The 19,286-nt window shown below is 41.5% G+C and overlaps 1 protein-coding gene across 1 annotated transcript in view; it reads right to left on the reverse strand.

The window, feature by feature from the left end:
* RYR3 (ryanodine receptor 3) overlaps window positions 1-19,286 on the reverse strand; it is a 502,054-nt gene that overhangs the window by 249,655 nt on the left and 233,113 nt on the right. Inside the window, 2 exon segments of the mRNA XM_036031373.1 lie at window positions 13,578-13,734; window positions 15,694-15,768. Of these exon segments, the coding sequence (XP_035887266.1) occupies window positions 13,578-13,734; window positions 15,694-15,768 (232 nt within the window).

Genomic DNA, 19,286 nt, shown 5'->3' on the forward strand with positions numbered 1-19,286 from the left:
TCTGCTATTCCTTTTGCTTGTGGCAACTCTATTCCCACTCTTAATGATAGAGCAAGAGCAGCATGTGTGCTGAGCTCTACCCTGGGCAAGGCAGGGCTCTAACTTGTTTACACACATTAACTCTTCATAGCAACCTCTGGTGCAGCTACAAATACTACCCCATTTTTTACAGAGGAGAAAATGAAGGCACATAAGTTGTCTGAGGTCACTCGATAAAAAGCTAAAGAGCCAAGATTTAAACCAGAAGTCCAGCTCCAGAGACTGTGCTCTTTCACACTGCTCTAAACTCCCATGGACCCTTCCACTCATGCTCAGGTGCCACCTTCAGAGTGAGTCTTTCCACCTGTATTTCCCCAACACAGTCTCATTCCTCTACTGAGCAGTTAGCGACTCTAACTGTGAATGTGCTTGTGGACATGACACTTTCCATTTGCCAAGCCATGAAAGAATCTAGGGAATGGGCCAGATTTAAGTTAGTTTTGGATTCCTAGTCCAGAGAATGCAGCACCTATCGATTACTTAATAAGTGCATATTAAAGGAATAAATATATATGTATATATATGAGTATTTTTCATTTCAAATATGTTTTCATTTCAGCTCTTATTTCTTTTCCTTCAAACCTTCATAGGAGTAAAACTAATTATTTTGTACATATTTATAGGATTACTTTAAGCAATGAAACAAGAAACACTTCACAAGAAATTTTTATTTTTAATGTATGTTGAAATATTGGTGGGTTGTTAAATATGACTCCTTCCTCAAAATGAACATTTCCAAAGGGACTTATTTCTGATTTTATTTTAAGAAGTCAATGGGAAAATAAAATTTGACATACTAGGATTTCTTTATAGGCAACTGGTCAAGAGTGCATTTATTCTATAAAACAATAAATACTTGGTTTTCACTTCAGAAATATCCATAATTCTGTAGGCACTCAGGCCAGTAACAAACTTAAATATGTCAAAGTTTTCATCTCCAGCCTGTTCTGTAACCACAGGCAGTGCAGCAAAATAAAAACAACATGATAGATAAATGTAAATAATTATACTGAACACAAAGAGCTCACAGTTAAAATACTGTATGCTTCCAAACTATCAATAATCACAGTCATTTCATTTGTTTTTTCACTTTTCACTTGTATAAATATGACTTTGCCAAAGGAAAATTGTAGGATTTATTTTTCTAGAGTCTCTGAAATAAATGGGTCATTTTGTTGGGAACTGCCCTGCCTGGTATCAGAAGCTGTAACCCCCACCAAGGCTAAGGCTGAGGGAATGACCTTGGACCATAAGCTACCAAGGAGACAAAAGCTTATCTTCCTGGCAGGAGTGCCCCCAATGCTTGGTCGGTTAGCTTATCCGACGTGTACGCACGTGTACGCCCACGTGTACGCACACACCCACGTGTACGCACACACCCACGTGTACGCACACACCCACGTGTACGCACACACCCGCGTGTACGCACACACCCACGTGTACGCACACACCCACGTGTACGCACACAGCAAGGACATGTTCTTTTGAGTCGACAAACCCCCCTACCCCCCGTTAGACCCCCTCCGCACCGTACTATATCCTTGCCAAACCCCAAAAACAAGGACAATACAAAGCGCATCGCAAGCCTAACCTAATAACAGACAATATCATCACCCATTTAAACAAATGTCTGCCTATTCAACTCTTATTAATTGAACGCTATCACTTTAAGGAATTTATTTTCCTTAGACAGACACCTCCCTAGATCCGTCGAATTTTTTTTTTTTCGTCTCTCCATACAACTATGTCACGAACGTTAATGTAGCTTAATTTATAAAGCAAGGCACTGAAAATGCCTAGATGGACTTTTAAAGCCCCTGACCTCCTAGGAGACCCCGACAACTATATACCAGCAAATCCCCTCAACACACCTCCTCACATCAAACCAGAATGATACTTCCTCTTCGCTTATGCAATTCTACGCTCAATCCCAAATAAACTCGGAGGAGTCCTAGCCCTAGTCCTATCAATCCTAGTACTGGCAATCATCCCAATACTACATACATCCAAACAACAGAGCATAATATTCCGCCCCCTTAGCCAATGCTTATTTTGACTACTCGTAGCAGTGCTACTCACACTCACATGAATCGGAGGACAACCAGTAGAACACCCTTACATCATTATCGGCCAATTAACATCCATCCTTTACTTCCTAATTCTACTAGTTCTAATACCCTTAGTCAGCATAGTAGAAAATTACCTCCTAAAATGAAGAGTCCATGTAGTATACTAATTATACTGGTCTTGTAAACCAGAGAAGGGAATTAAACTTCCCCATAGACTCAAGGAGAAGGCATTAAGCCCTACCTTCAACACCCAAAGCTGAAATTCTGCATAAACTACTCCTTGCGCTATGTTATTAGTGCATATATTTAATTACCCCATATTAATGAGGGACATCTATGTATAATAGTGCATTATATTATATTCCCCATGAATATTAAGCAGGTACATAAGGTTAATGTACTAATGATATTTAATTTATACTCTGACATTATACTTATTTAGCATATGGATATGAAGAAGGTAATTGATAATGATTAATCACCCAAGCACATACTATTTATTGGTCGTACATACACCATTAATTTACGTTAAACCTTGTCAACATGTCTATCCACCGTCAAAGGGTGTCCCTTGATCTACCTACCTCCGTGAAACCAGCAACCCGCCCAATCAGTGTCCCTCTTCTTGTCCCAGGCCCATTTAACTTGGGGGTTTCTAACTTGGGTCGTAAACGGCATCTGGTTCTTGCTTCAGGGCCATACAACCTTAGAATCGCCCATTCGTTCCCCTTAAATAAGACATCACGATGGATTAGTGACTAATCAGCCCATGCCGCGGCATAACTGTTCTGTCATGCCTTTAGTAAGATTTTTTATTGGGGTATGCTTGGACTCAACTGGGCCGCGGCGGGCCAGGGTTCAGGAGCATTTCCGTCCCGGACGAGCCTCTTAATGTACCTTCCCTCTCCGCATGATGAGGGTAGCAGGACATGAACTTAATGAAGCAGGGGCATGCCAGTTGTATAGTATGCATGATTCTTGTCTCTCATGGATATGCACCATACGGGGATATGAACTTCATGGTTCAGGACATAAACCCATCCATATATCCCCCCGGGTGGCACGTGTACGCACACACCCCAATGACAGGTAAGATTCCCCAAGGGGGGAACGAACTAAGACAGGCATGATCATGTGGGAGGCCCCCAAGGAAGGACTTTGAGGGGTATGGCAAAAGGGGGTGATGGACCCTTGCCCCTGGCTTTGAAAAAGCCTGAGTCCTCATTGTCTGTGAGAAAATCTCCTAATCTCTTGGCTGCCTCACTTTCCTTGCTCCACCTAAGCCTGAAACAATGACAGAGGGTGGTACAGCCCTGTGCTGGAAAGGGCGGGTTCCTGGGGTGATCAGGCCTAAAAAAAATATGTAAAATTCTGTGAAACCTGCTTTATTTAGAATGCTCTCAATTAAATGATAAGGGTCCAACGAAGAAGTAAGCTTGTTCATTAAAGTTTTTTTACAGCTCTTTAGCTATCTGACCCTGACTCAAAATAGGCCCTCAAAGTTCCTTGTTATTTGATCCTTACTTCCTGGCAATGAGTAATGAGCTTTACCTGAATTTCTGTGTAAAGGAACCCAATAAAAGCCGTTTAGGAAAAGGCTCTTGGTCCTTCTCCTGTGAGATCGGCCACCTTTCCTCCCCCAGCAGATCATGTCTTGGTAGACTTATTCTCATCCGTGGCAGATGGGGGCCTCTGTGGACAAAGCTCCCCCACATAATTTTGTTTATAGAATGGAGTGTCTCTCTGTGTCTTCACTGTTATAAAATAGCATCACCTCTCAAAATTCTATGACAGTCACTACAATGGCTGCTTCTAATTTAAAATAGGAGCATCAACAACAAAATCTAAAACATAGAGACAAACTAGCACTAAAGCCAACTTAACCCAAACCTAAGCAACAATGATGATATGTAGTTAAGGAAGTGAGAGAGGTCCACAATAGAGACAAGCCTGGCTTGGTTGACGGCAGGTTGGTGATTTCCCTCTGACTTGAGCATGAACCAATGCTCCCTTCTCCATTTCCACTTAAATATGGCCCCAGAACATACCCACCCTACTCCTGGAAATGGAACCTTCCCAAAGAATAGAGCTAATCCAATCACCCCCTTTCCATAACTCTCAAGTTCCCACAGAACACAGTTCTCATTTCTAACTTCGTATATACCATATGCTTTACTCAAATTGGACTATATTGTTTTGATATATCAAGTGTCCCTTCCTCTGGGTGTTTACTGACATGATACTTTCTTCTTGGAACTGTCCCACCTCATCTTTGCACATTTACATCTTATCCATCAAGCCTTTCCCAGGTCCCCTCTGGATTTTCTCTGATCTTATCAAACTTGGCTTCACCTCCTTCAAGGCTCTTCACCATCTTCTGCAATATGAGCCCTGTGCTGGTCCACTTCTTGTCCCCTGCTGGGCTGAAAACTCTCCAAGAGCAAGACTGGGATTTGCTTGTCTTTGTATTCCACATAATACTCTCCTTAAAATAGGTTGCAAATAATTTGTTTTTGTTTTCTTGGTCTGTGGGCATCAATTTGTCTGTTTATCTGCATAACCTTTCCTTGTTAGATAATAAGCTGATTCCAAGAGGAACAGGTTATTTGTCCTAATATGTGTGGAAAGGTAATTGTAACCATTATCCCTATTTTCACTGAGAGCTTACTAAGGAAATGCTGGTGACCACATCATGATTATCATGTAAATACTTGGTTCAAGGTGATTAAACTGCTGCTCTCCAGATTGATTTAAGCTTTTTAGGACAAGGAAGGGAACTGGAATGAGTGTCTAGTGCCTACTTTGAGTGACTTTTTTTGCTAAATCCCTCACAATGACATCATCATGTGAATTTACTAAGGACCCACAAAATGATATATGTGTTGTGCATGACACTTTAAGAACACTCTCTAAACCTTTCAATGGCCCTACTGTTTTTATTTCTTCTACTTTATTAATGATAAAACCAAGAATTGCAGAGTTTGAGCATTTTCTCATAAGTAATGAACCATAATCCTAAATTAGTTATACATCCAAGCCCACTTGTCAGTTGAACATAATTTTGTAATGGTTACTATTATCATAGTTACATATCAATTGTGTTAATGTCTTAGTTGTTTGAAGGCTATGATAAAGAAGTTGAAAATCTATGCTATTACTTTATGGAAGATGACTCTGGCTTTTTAAAAAGATCCTCACCCAAATATATGTTTATTGAATTTTAGAGAGAGATAAGTGGGAAGGGGAGAGAAAGAAAAACATTGATTTGTTTCCTTTCATACATGCCCCAACCAGATTGAACTCCCAGCCTAGATATGGTATATGGGATGATGCTCCAACCAACCACCTGGCCAGGTTGGTCCTGGGTTTGTTTAAACTTTAGGAGTTGTACATAAAAATTCCCAATGACAATAAGGTGATGTGGTTTATATTCAAGGAAAAATAGGAGTTTGGAAGAAAGAGCAACTCACACTGTCTGGGCAGTTAGGGATGATTCTATTCAAGATTGACACTTGATGTGAGCTCAGCCAGGAGAGTGAGGAAAGGAGGGGAATGTGGAAGGGGGTGACATTCTAGGAGATGGAGAGTCACATAGCGAGGGGAGGAGAGTGTGGAAGCCCTGAAAGGGACCTGAACAGGACTTAACTTTATCCTACAGGTTCATGTTTTTCAATGTTGACAAACTCTCTGTAGGAAAAAAGGACTTGGACAAGTGAGGTATCTTCTTTTATGAAGTCAAAGGGAACATTAGGATAATATAATATGGAGTCTATGGGTCTACAGTAAAAAGCAAGCAACAACAGAAAAACCAAAATAACCTGTTGAGTTCTGTTGAGCACAGCATTAAATTTTCTCTTCATAGAATTATTGTTTGGAACACCTCTTTGGAAAAGCCAGTGTGGGTAATAAAATCTACTGGAAATTTTCAGCAGGGGGATAACACAAACATTGCATCTTAGAATAATTGTTCCAGCAGCAGGGTGAATGATGGATTAAAAAGAAACAAGGCTATAGACAAGCAAGTTGTCAGCTATGGCATTAGCATATAATGTGATATCTTGAACAGAGCAAGATCCTAATCTTGTTTAATCAATCCTAATCAATCCTAATTCATGTTTATTAATCAGAGTTAAATTTGTTGTTATTTGACACAATTAAACCATCTGTGTCCAAAAAGGATAGCAAAGCTCTTTTCTAACAGACCGTAAGCATGTTTCAGAAGAAAGGTAGATATGGGAAGGTGGGCCCCATTTGTGGATGCTGGAGTAAGCCATTGAGAAAGTCCTGGTTAGCTCACTCCTTCCTAGGTGTCTCTGCAGGAACCTGAGAAATCACCTTTGGGTTCATTTCCCCACCAATACAGTCCCCTTCTGAATTTCTGACCCTGAATATGAAGTCTTAAAATGGCCTTAAAAGGAAACTGCTGAAGCCTGGCTGGCTGCAAAGCCTCTGCTGGGAGCTGACAAGGAAGGGCCACCACCATTTACAGCATGCAAGGGGGTGGCTTTGTCTGCCTCATTAGGCAAGGTGCACCACCTGAGTGGAAGGTACCATATTGGGCTCTTTCCTCCATCCTTGTCAATTAATCCCTACTATCACCTTTAGGACAAGGAAAACAACTCCCAGATCATTTTCCCAGTCTCCTCAAATTCTCACAACAATACTTCTGGACATAGCTCTTCACCCCCATTTTTTTTTAACAAGAAAGGGCATTACTGCTGAGCAGCAAATGGCAGAGTGAAAATTCAAACCCAGGTTTCTCCTACTTTAAAGCCCATGGTTTTCCTTGACTGCTTATTTGGTCCACTTTAAGCAATAACAACTTGGGAAAGCACCAATTCAAGCTTTAAAAATTCTTTGTTTATTTAAACTAAAACTTCAGGAAATGGTACAGTCTGTAGATGTTTGAATCCTAAGGTAAATTTTCTCCTCCCCGCTCCCTCCTTTGTTCCATACCCTGGCTTTCTTCCACTAATAACCTGGTGAGGAAATGGAGTGTGCCAGGAGCCTGGCACAAAGGGTACTACTTCAGCACAATCTTGTCTGAGAGGGATCACCATGAGCCTGGCTGCCATCTGGCTGTGGGCCACTGAGGTAAAGGGCTCACGAGGATCCAGTCTGCAGGGATGCTTTGCACCCCCAGCAGAGAGTGGTGGGCAGTTTTCAAAAGGCAGGGAGGGGAGTCACATTTGGCCAAGAACACAGTGCTTAGTACATAGTAGATATTTGATAAATGTTGACTAAGTAGAATTTCATGTTTTTATACACTGAGGAGAAATTTCCTTTAATGGGGAACAGTTACAGCTGTATGCCCTTATGCAATAAAACAGGCAAAATTTGAGATTCTATCTCAATCATTTATTCAAGACCTGTGGCAGAATCTTTAAGTATAGCTATAAAATAAATGGCTAGATGTCATAAGACTTGCTTGAATATTAATTTACCCTTCTCTAAAATGAATTCAGTGCTGTAAGCTGATGCTGAGACATGACATCTAATAGACAGTATTGCCATGCCAGAGTAAATAGCAAATCACATTATCTGACAATCCTTGGGGAATGGCCTTGCAATGTCAAGACCATGGGAAGATGATGTGAAATCAAATTCATAGAAATGTGACTTAGATGTTCAAAATAATAAATCTCTCTCCTTGAATGTTTACAGGAAGAGTGTTGTGACCCCAAAATAATTACACCATGATGACAGAATACTTCCATGAAGATGACAAGGATTAAAGTAAAATGGATTTCACTCTGCATTTTAATATGTAATCACATGTGTGTATCCCTTCAGCAAGCAATTTTCAAACATACTACATGTTACACTCTGTGCTGGGTGCTGAGGTTCGAATGAAGGGAAAGGCAAGCATGGTCCTTGCCGTCCAGGGCTCCTGGGTGAGCTGGTGATGGCTGTAGCAGAACCATGAACAGGGCCTACTGAAGAACAATGGAAGAGCTTTCCCCCTGTATGAGGCACTTGACACTCATGGAAGGGTGAGTTCCCTAATGAAGGTGTATGGAGAGGTAAAAGGCATTTTCGGTATAGGTTGAGTGGTGAGAAAAAAACAGCATGTTTGAAGACTGCCAATATTTAGTATGCTAGAACTCAAGACAATGTGAGAGTGGCAATAGATATGATGGAAAGGCAAGCAAGGGTCAGATCTTAATGTTTATGACAGACTATAATGAGGTGAACTCAATGAAGATCAAGGTCTCACACAGAGTAGATGAAGGTCAAGGCCAGATCTAGGTGACCTGGAGACCATGCTCTGTCTTCTACTGCACCCCTTCCAGATTACAGGAATAATGTGTGATGCTGCTGTTTGGAGGCACTAATGCATCCCAGACCTCTGGTCTGATTTGGATCATCCTGCTGATGGACAGGGGAAATCACTTTGACCAGAATCACACCTTACTGATTATTCTTACACTGTTTCACACAGCTTGCTCAAAGACCTCAGTTCCATTCCATCTGAGTCAGACCACGCCAATGACTGTAGCAGCTGCTTGGCCTTTCCGTTGAGGTTCAGTCACCCCCCTGTTCAAGATTCACAGGGGCACCTGTCATCTTCCTTGTACAGGCAGCTTGCTAAGGATGTTAACACACACTTGCAGCCGTTCCAAGGTCCCTGATTTAGTAGTCATAGCTGTCACAGGCTAACCCAACCTGACAGGCAACAGGGAGTGGGAAGCCCATCGTTGCCAAATGACTCCCAGCCCAGCTAACCTAGAGTCCTCCCTGAATACACGAGCCCAAACAGTGCTCCCCTAGTAGTCTCTTTTCTGCCTTCTAGATTTTCCAGCATACAGAGAGGATCAGAAAAATACCCCACCCTACCCCATTAACAAAGGCAAGAATGCACACTATTATCTCTTCCTCTCTGCCTGTCCATGGAGTGCCCCCAACCCCTGTGCCACCACCCAGAACCTGAAGCACTATCTCATTGTTTGCTGTCTGCTCTATCATGTAACACCTGGAACAGGCAAGAATTGGCAAGATGGCTCAATGCCCTCACATCATTGAAAAATAGAGCCACGTCTTGGCTAGTGTGGTTCGGTGGGTTGAGTGCTGGCCTGTGAACCAAATGGTCACCAGCTTAATTCTAAGTCAAGGCACATGCCTGGGTTGTAGGTCAGGTTCCCAGTAGGGAACCTGTAAGGGGCATGTAAGAGGCAACCACACATTGATGCTTCTCTCCCTCTCTTTCTCTCTCCCTTCGCCTCTCTCTAAAAATAAATAAATTAAAAATCTTTTGAAAGCCACAGTTCCTTTCTTATGGGAACCATCACTATTCCCCAGTGAGCAGAAGCACTCTGGAGAGCCCACTTTCAGAGGAGAGCCTGCACCATGTGATGTAAGAACACATTTACTTAAGAGGAAGCTAGAGGCCCAGAGAAATCAAGGCATCTTTAGTACCATTCCCCAAGAGCTCTTTGGACTGTGCCTGGCAGAACTGTGTGCTCCCCACACATTCTCTCTTTTTGTGCAGCTTCACAGTTCAGATACCAAATGCTCAGCTCCCACAAGTCCCAAGGAAGGCCCAGTTTTTGGTGGGCACATAGCCCTATCTTGACCTGCACAGAGCCTGGGCCATTTTAATTTCAGTTCCTTTCAAATTGGAATGAAGGTAGCTAGGCTGAATACTGCTGCACTGAGAGTTATTTAAAACCTCTAAGATAGGAGCTTCAATACAACACAACTACACTGCCAAGTGCATGGGACAATGTGACTCCTGGGTGACTTTTTTACACCCAGCTCTGCTATACTGGCAGCCCCATGACACCTCAATGACATTCAGCTATCAGCTGCTCTTCTCCATGTGTATGGAAACAGAGGGACTTGGGACAGCAGGCAATGAGTCTTTTGAGGGTAAAGTGTGCCCACAGGACAGAAATGGTGCCAAAAGGAGGGAGCATTATGAGGACTGTCTCTAGCGCTCTGAGCTTTTCTGGACTCCCCCAGAGACCCAGGCATAGCACTGAGCCATGCTCCATAGGCTGAGCCAAGAAAGGAGTGGAAAGGAAGAGTCCCCTTGGAACAGGAGCTTGCCAGCTTCCTGTAAGGCCACTGGATTCATCTGGTGTCATAAAAGGAGCCTCTTTCTGAAATGGTAAAGGCCTCATTGTCCGCACCTCTAGAGTGGGCTAAGGAAACTGGGGTAGAGCGTTCAAACAAGAAAAAAGCCAAGCTGCCATTCTTAGAAAGGTATTTACCTGGGCATCAGCCATGCTGAGTCATTTCTTGTTTTCCATCCACCACCCTTCTTATTCACTCTCATCCCTGACACCCCATGTCCAAATTATCTCTGAGGGAAGAACGTGATCTTCTTTGCCTCTGCTCTTAGGATCTTTCTAGTTCTTTGTTTCACTGATTCTTATAGCAATTTGCACTGCCCTAAACCACTTCCTGGAGGCCAAAATGTTTTATTACACAGATATAAATTTGACTTTAAAATTCTTATTGTGCTGGGAATCTTGAAAAAAAAAAAAGTGAGAGTAGCATGAAAGGGATGTGCTCAGAAAACCAGAATGAAGTCCAGGAACCAACAAGCCATGGAAAGCGAAACAGAAAATGAAGGTGATCTCTGGGGGGAATTTAGGGCAGGAAGCTGACATTTTTTAGTGTTTGAAATATGATAAGGAAAAAGCCTAACTCTGATACAGAGCAATTCTGGGGAGGAAAACCTATTTGCTGTCTAAAAAGACTATAGCACTATAGAAAGGGGTAAAAAGGAGTCTGAACTCACTGCTCACAAAAGCTGCTGAAAGACCACCCTCCTCTGATTCATTAAGAAGCAGAGGTGCCCTACAGAAATCTGGGCTGTCAGCTTCAAGCTGAGTCCTACACAAACAGAACCATCAACAAACCTTTACTGAAATCGTGTTGAGAACATGAATCAGAATCTATTTTGGGAAAAAGAGCCATGAAGAATGGAACCAGAGATGAAGCTCCCCAAGATGTTGAGCTGTTTTTTTATGAGGAGCAGACTCCCTGATAACCCTGAAGACATCTGTGTGGAGCCTTTCTTATGCTTGGATGATTTTTCCAGGGAAATTGTAAAGCAACAGGGCATCCAACTGTCCATCAGAAGTTAGCTCAGCCCTGGCTGGCGTAGCTCAGTGGATTGAGTGCGGGCTGGGAACCAAAGTGTCCTAGGTTCGATTCCCAGCCAGGGTACATGCCTGGGTTGCAGGCCATAACCCCCAGCAACCACACATTGATGTTTCTCTCCCTCTCTCCCTGTCTCTCTCTCTCTCTCTCCCTCCCTTCCCTCTCTAAAAATAAATAAAATCTTAAAAAAAAAAAAAAAACCCCGGCTGGCGTAGCTCAGTGGATTGAGCGCGGGCTGGGAACCAAAGTGTCCCAGGTTCGATTCCCAGCCAGGGTACATTCCTGGGTTGCAGGCCATAACCCCCAGCAACCACACATTGATCTCTCTCTCTCCCACTCCCTTCCTTCCCTCCCTAAAAATAAATAATAAAAAAAAAGACATCACTTTAAAAAAAAAAAAAAGAAGTTAGCTCAGATGAGATTGGGCACGTTAAGGGTGGTATAAGTCGTGGTACCACAAAAATCCTAGTGGAAAACATAGGCAGTAAAATTTCAGACATCCCACATAGCAATATTTTTGCCCATATGTCTCTCTAGGGCAAGGGAAATAAAGGAAGAAACAAACAAATGGGACTACATCAAATTAAAAAGCTTCTGCACAGCTAAAGAAACCAATATCAAAATGAAAAGAGAACCAACCATATGGGAGAACATATTTGCCAGTGATATATTGGACAAGGGTCTAATCTCCAAAATATATAAAGGACTCATATGACTCAATAGCAGGAAGACAAGCAATCCAATTTAAAATGGGCAAAGGACCTGAATAGACACTTCTCCAAGGAGGGTATATAGAGGGCTACAGACATATGAAAAGATGCTCAACATCACTAGCCATCAGAGAGATGCAAGTTAAAACTGCAATGAGATATGACCTCACACCTGTCAGAATGGTGATCATTAATAAATCAACACACAACAAGTGCTGGTGAGGATGTGGAAAAAAGGGAACCCTAGTGCACTGTTGGTGGAATTGCAGACTGGTGCAGCCACTGTAGAAAATAGTATGAAATTTCCTCAAAAAATTAAAAATGAAACTGCCTTTTGACTCAGAAATTACACTGCTGGGAATATATTCTAAGAATCCCGAAATACCAATTGAAAAGAACTTATGTACCTCTATGTTCAGAGGAGCATTATTTACAATAGCCAAGATTTAGAAACAGTCTAAGATGCCCAAAAATATATGAGTAGATTTAAAAAATCTATACATTTGTGAAATACTACACAACAGAAAAAAAAAGGAACTCCTATCTTTCATGACAGCATGGATGGAACTGGAGACTATTATGCTAAGTGAAATAAGCCAGTCAGTGAAAGACAAATAACCTATAATCTCACTTATAAGAGGAATTTAATGAACGTAATAAAGTAATGAGCAGAATAGAGCCAGAGGCATGGAACTGTGGAATAGATTGATAGCTGTAAGAAGGGAGGAGGGAGATGCAGGGACCATTTGAAAGAAGGTGAAGGGATTAATCAAAGAATATATCAAAGGACCCATGGACATAGACAATGGTGTGCAGAATGACTATGGAAGTCCGGAGAGGACAGGCTGGAGGGGGATGAAGCGGGGTGGGAAATTGGGACAACTGTAATAGCATAAACAATAAAAAAGCTAGCTTAGCCTGCAATTCTGACCATCCAATGAGATGCAGCTCTGAGTTGTGAGGAGTCAAAACCTGGCTGAATACTGAAGAGAGAGGTTAAACAGTTGTCTAAATACATATCAAATGACAAAGCTGCACATTTGGGGTTAATCTTACAAACACAAGATCTACTCTTAATGAGGTGGGGGACAAACAGGTAAGAGCTAAGAGATCTGGAGAGAAGAGATGACCTGGGAAAAGGATGAGGAAGGTACTAGTAACTCTGTATAACAGAAAAAATGGTGAGAAGATGTCATGTCCAGAAATATGCCTTCTCTAAATCTTTCTGAAAGAAACCATTTCCTTGATTCAAACAAAGGTACCACTGAAATTATACCTCCATGTTACCATTGCTTTATAGGAATGAAGCATGTGACTTAAAAGTATTAGAAATTCTTAGAATAAGTACTAAACATCAATAATTTCCATTGGCCTCTGAGCAACAATGTACATTTCTGTGATCCTTTTGTTTTCTCAGGTTCTTCACTCTCCTTTAAAATCTCTCTCTCCTAAGATGTAAACTTTCATCTAAGGTACACATTCCTGTATGAACTCACTTCAAGAGATACCAGGAGGAAGTGAGTATCATAGGTTTAACTTCCAGTTGCATCTTCTTTCAGCCTACTTTCCTCTCAGTCATAGGTCTACCTGAGGATTTCAGAGTTTTTGCTTTAAGAACAAGGTCAAAGTCCACTTCATCAGACCTTACCTTTGATGCCCTGAAGGAGAAGGCTGTAGCCTTGGTGTCTGACTTTCCCCGGTCTTGCAGTATTAGGCCTTGGTCCTCTGTCAAGGCCAGGTAGTGGCCTGTGGTGAGATGCCGCAGTCGGAAAGCCTGGCCCCATCTGATGTTACTGCCACTCCAGCTGGGCAGATGAGACATATGAGAAATTACACTTACACAAAAATAAGTACTTTTCAATATCTATTCTGTGCTTCCATACACACGCTAGCAGACTAACAATGTGTTCACAGTTCATCCTCTAAGGGACCAAGCACCAACCCTCTGGTTTGCTCTAGGATTTCCTGTCTGCCTAAAATTAAGCATGGTGCTCTCTTGTGATTGCCCTTCAGAACACCAATAAGAAACATGATCCTGGGGGCAGGGCAACAGTCTACTTTCACTGGAAGGTCCAAACTTCCCATTTTTCCTTCACTCGACTGAAGTATCTTAATGCAAAAACAAAAACAGAAAAAAGAATGGGAAGGTTGCCTTTTTAAGGGAAACTTGTTTCTGGGAAAGCAAAGCCTTTCCAAATGTGCCACCTGAACTCAAACACCTTTCCACCACAAAAATCTAATCTTCAAGAGACAGAGCAAAAATGTTTGTGCAGCTTACACTTGTCAGAGAGAGGGAGATAATAAATAAGCCTAATAAATAAATTAATATTGTGGTATATTAAAAGGCAATACATTCTATGGGTGAAAAGTAAAACAGGTTGAGATATTTGCAATACGATAAGAAAGATCCCATGTCAAATACCAAGTTTTTTATGGTCCTACATCAAAAGCTTGGCATTCAACGAAAGTTACAGTAAGTGTCAGGGAGAAATTATCCACTGAATAATTTATACATTTATCTTTTAAGTTAGAATGAAACATTTAAGAGATACATGCACCAAATTTTAAAAAACTTTTCTTTTTATCCAACTCTTTGGAACACCAGCAAATCCAAAGTACATTGTTAAAGGCTTAAATTCTTCATGCTTTAAATGCTGGGGAAATAAACAACCATTATTAGAAGTCTATATACATACTTGTTTTGACTTTTTATACAAGTTCTTTATGTAAGAATCACGGGCTGATATCCTGAGAAACAGTATAAATCTTAACAGGGCTGGAAAGAGAATGTAAAGCCCTGAGCCAGATAACAAGCAGGTGCTCCTTAAAACCACTTTTCCTTAAACCAGCCGTCTCCAGAGCTCTCAGTAAAAAGTTGAATGTGTGTATGTGTATGTATAAGAGAAGTTGTAATGCCTTCTTCTGATTGCTAATGGGTTATTTTGAGAGTCCTTCATGAGAGAGACTGTTACTTTGAACATGTGTTCAGGGGAAGAATGAGCAGACAGTCAGAGAGAAAGTTAGAGAGGGAAAACCAAGATGGCCATAGTTGACCCCCTCTCTTATCCCAAACAGTTTAGCTCTAGCCTCACTTGCAGTCCCTGTCAGCAAACTTAACTGGATCCCCTTTAGTGGTCTGATGTTTAGAGACCATATGTTTTTGCTCAAGCATATAGCTCCAGAGTCTCAGCCTCCTGTTACTTCCATCCAGATGCAGCACTGTTTCTAACAAGTTCTGGTAAATGCCGTTTTTTCACAGCTATGTTTTCAATGATGTTCTTGTCTTCTCTACCTCATGTCATCATGCCCACCACTATGTCACTTAGAGATAACTTTCCACTGGGGCCAACAGAGCTACTGAGAAGAAGGAGACCTAATGTGGATTCTAGAGAATCTGTTTAAGAAAACAAATGGAAGAAGAGTGCTGTTGACTTCCAGTGGTCATGACTGAGCTTGCCTTTTGTGACGCAGATGCTGCAAGGGCAGGGGAGCTGCCTGGCTTTATAATCAAAACAGAGGTCTTGGAAATTGTGATGGTTTGTGTCTGTGTGTTGTTGTTGTTGTTGTTGTCATTGTTCTTCTTCTTTAAAAACAAAGTTACAGAAACTTCAGATTTAGCTGTGGGCCAAGAACTTTTGAGGGTTTGCTGGGTGATATGGAAGAAATGAAGTAGTATTTAATTTCTCCTCCCAGAAATTAAGAGAAAGGACTGTACCAGAAAAGGAAGCAATCTTGAGGAGAGCACCACCCTGACCCTCCATTACCTAATCCGAAGGGGTTCCACTCTCCACAGAGATCTGGCTCGTGTCCCAGCTCCCCCAGCTTCATAGAATATTCTCCTGTGAGCAGAGTTGGAGATTAGTTCCTGACACTGATCAGCACCGGACGGGGGATAGCTCCCTGCGGAGGTTCCCACATTGCTTTTCTAAGTCAGCAAAACAAGAGTCAAAGGGAGGGCGTACATTCTTTCAAACTGTTGTTTCTGTGTTCATAGGATATATTCCCAGTGGGATCACTGGGTCAAAAGGCAGTTCTGTATTTAATTTTTTTAGGAAATTCCATACTGTTTTCCACAGTGGCTGCACCCATCTGCATTCCCACCAACAGTGCAGAAGAGTCCCCTCAATACATTTAATAAAAAAAAAATAAAGTAGCTTGAAAAAAGGAGTCAGAAAGGCACACTTTGTCAGTCTCTGTTATGAGGAGAAAAAGTGCTAACGATGAGGGAATTGCTTGTCATATACGTATCATGGCCACTCACAAACCATCTATCAGGTGTACAATGAAAAGGATCTCCATTTCCACATCAGGAGTCAAAACAGCCAGTCACATGATCAGACTAAATACCAAATGCTCCAGTTTTTCAGGTTAAGTGCCTTGATGTTTTACAACTTTTAAAATGCATTTGCACTTTAAAAACATATACATAGTACAGTGTGAATTCATTTCTACTGTTCTAGGATGCTCAGAACAAAACTTTATGCTCAGTGACTACAGTGTTCATGATTTTATTACTTTGCTCTTGTCTCCTTTCCTGAAATAAGATAAGCTTTTAATGTGTTTAATAAAATGTTTATTTTGGAATAATTTTAGATTTACAAAAAAGTTGTAAAAACAGTACAGAGGGTTTGTGTATAGTCTCACTTGCTTCCCCCTAACGGTATCATCTGACATGACAGTGGTACCATGTCAGAGCTAAGGAACTACCATTGGTACATCATTACCAGCTAAACTCAAGACTTCATCAGGATTTCACCAGTTTCTCCATTATTTTTTTCCTGTTCCAGGATGCAATCCAAGACACCACAATGTATTTAGCTGTCACGTTGCCTGTTTCCTCTGATGTGTTATAACTTCTTTGTCTTTTCTTGTTTTCCATGACTTTGGCAGTTTTGAGGAGTGCTGGTCAGGTATTCTGGAAAATGCCCCTCAATGTGGGCTTGCCTGATGCCTATCTGATGATTAGCAAAGCCTGCTTTTAATCTATATAATTGGAGTTGACCTACCTAAATGACAGATTATGAGGAATTAAATTAACTATTCTAGTTGTCTCTGGCTTACCTGGTATATTAAACCCAGACACTTTTTGAGAATCTCATGATCTTAGGTTAAGACTGATCATTTAGATGCATTTAAATTCACCATAGAGGATTTGTATGTAGTACATCAAAATTGAATCACTCAAGTCCCTGTAAAACTTGATCTAGGTTTTTGAGACAATAGGTAATCAATAGGGGTGAAGAGGAAATGTCTAATTATTTTTACCCTAAAATAGTTGTATAATCATGAGACAGTTAAAATATGGGGCCTGGTAGTCAGGCAGACCTAGGTTTGAATATGTTAGCTGCATGACCTTAATCAAGTCCTTTCGACTCCATGCATCAGTTTTCTCATTGGGAAGGTCTAGTTAGGGGACTTAAATCACAGAATGGCTGTGAGGGTTTAATGTGTTTTGTTGTAATCAATGTGCCCAAAGATGCTTCCAGATACACAAAATATTATGTATTGTGAACTAATCCAAATTCTGTTTAAACACAGATGTTTATAAACATGCATACAAAAATGCAGTTAATGGTATAGAAATACAATGAAAAATTATATTAACAGTGGTTACTTCTGGGTGGTAGGATGGCTGAAGGCATTCTAAATCTTTGTCAAACATACACATTATCAGCAACTATGTACTAAATATTAGGAAAGAAATCTTACATTGCTTTATTGCTCTGAAACCCCAGGTGTCTGTGTACCAGGCCTAGAATGGTAATAATACTGCACTAGCCTCCTAGCCACACAAGAAAATGTGCTGAGGTTTTCACTAATGCTTCTCTCTCCTCACTGAGGGCTGGAGGGATCTGTAAGGAGGAGAGGGTGGAGCAGCTCACCCTAGGTTGCACACTTAGAGAACCCTCTCCCTCTGACATCTGAAGAATTCTGGAAGGTTAGTCCTATCCACCTAGGCAATGCTGGAAGCTTGTTCCATTTATTCTGTCAAGGTTACAGAAGTTGAAACAACCTGTTCCCATTCTCTAAAACAATTAACTCAAGGAGAGGAGTAGAGTGGGTGGTGAGCTGAGGTGCCTTTGAAAGCTTGGCTGACAGCTTAGCCTTGACTTCAATAGCTTAAGTGACTTACTCCAGAGTGCTTGACAAGCCAGAGGCACAGACAAGGATCAGAGCTCAGAAAGCTAGATTGATTTTGGGTTTGTACCCTGGGACGGTCAGTCTCTCCATCTAGCCTCACCGCTCTCAGGCTTTAGAGGGAAGAGAAATTACTTTCACCTGAAAGTCAACCCTATTAAGTGGAATCACTTATATGGGTTAATTTTTTTTAGTGTGTTCTCTATTCCCTATTCCTTTGTGCTGTCCCAGATTCCAGTATTCCTGGCCATCCTGGCCCATTCTGAGAATTTACCTGTTGACATAGGATAGCCATGAGGCTTGCCACTCACCTTACCTAGACAGCAAATAATGCCAAGGCATCCTGCTTTCATTAAGAGACCAGCTGACACAAAAATTCAGGTTCCAGTATAAGAAAGAGTTACTCACTCACCCCAGTCTCAACCCCTTCACACTTCCTTACTGAGGAATGAATTTAAGCATTCTCATTTTTACCTGTGACTTTCTTTAAAAAAATACAATTTAGATCCCGAGGAATCCTCAGCCCAGGGAAGGCCACCTTCACTCTCACCTCAGTGATGGCACACGTGCCTGCTTCAGGTGCCCATTTGGGACCTTTCTATCTGTTTCACCCTCCCCAGCATTTCCTTTCAAATACCTGTGCAGCCTTTCTTTTTAGTCAGGATCTTGTTGAACCACCCGACTAAAGTGCCCACCAAATGGTACAGCTCTCTAAGCAGTGACTTTTCTGCACAGGCTGCTCCTAATATGGCTCTATATTTAATGACAGGTGTGTGGTGGTGGTGGTGGTGGTGGGGGAAGCCATGTATGGGATTAGTGTTTCATTTTCCCCACATTCCTATCCTTAAAAGAAGAACAGGATTGAGAAGAACTAGTGAGTTCTGATGGATTCCATTTTAGGTGTAACTCTGGAAAACTCACCCACAAAACTTCAGTTCTTTATCCACCTGCAAACTTTCCCCTGATACAGCCGAATAAAATAATAAGAGAGATGATACATGGGCAATTGCATAACTCACTGATAAAGAAAAGGGAATGAAAATTACAAGTGAATAGGACCACAGGATATTATGTAGAACATGGAATCCTCAATTCTAAGGGAAACCAAGAGTGCCTCACCATTGGACTAGTGCCAGGGAGGTGGTGAGTGAATTGATCAGGCATTTGCCATAGGTCTGTGCTTCATCTGTCCTAGACTCTGCTCTGGTTCCCATGGCAC

Source organism: Phyllostomus discolor, chromosome 1 (assembly GCF_004126475.2).
Source record: "Phyllostomus discolor isolate MPI-MPIP mPhyDis1 chromosome 1, mPhyDis1.pri.v3, whole genome shotgun sequence".
Classification (NCBI taxonomy): Eukaryota; Metazoa; Chordata; class Mammalia; order Chiroptera; family Phyllostomidae; genus Phyllostomus; species Phyllostomus discolor.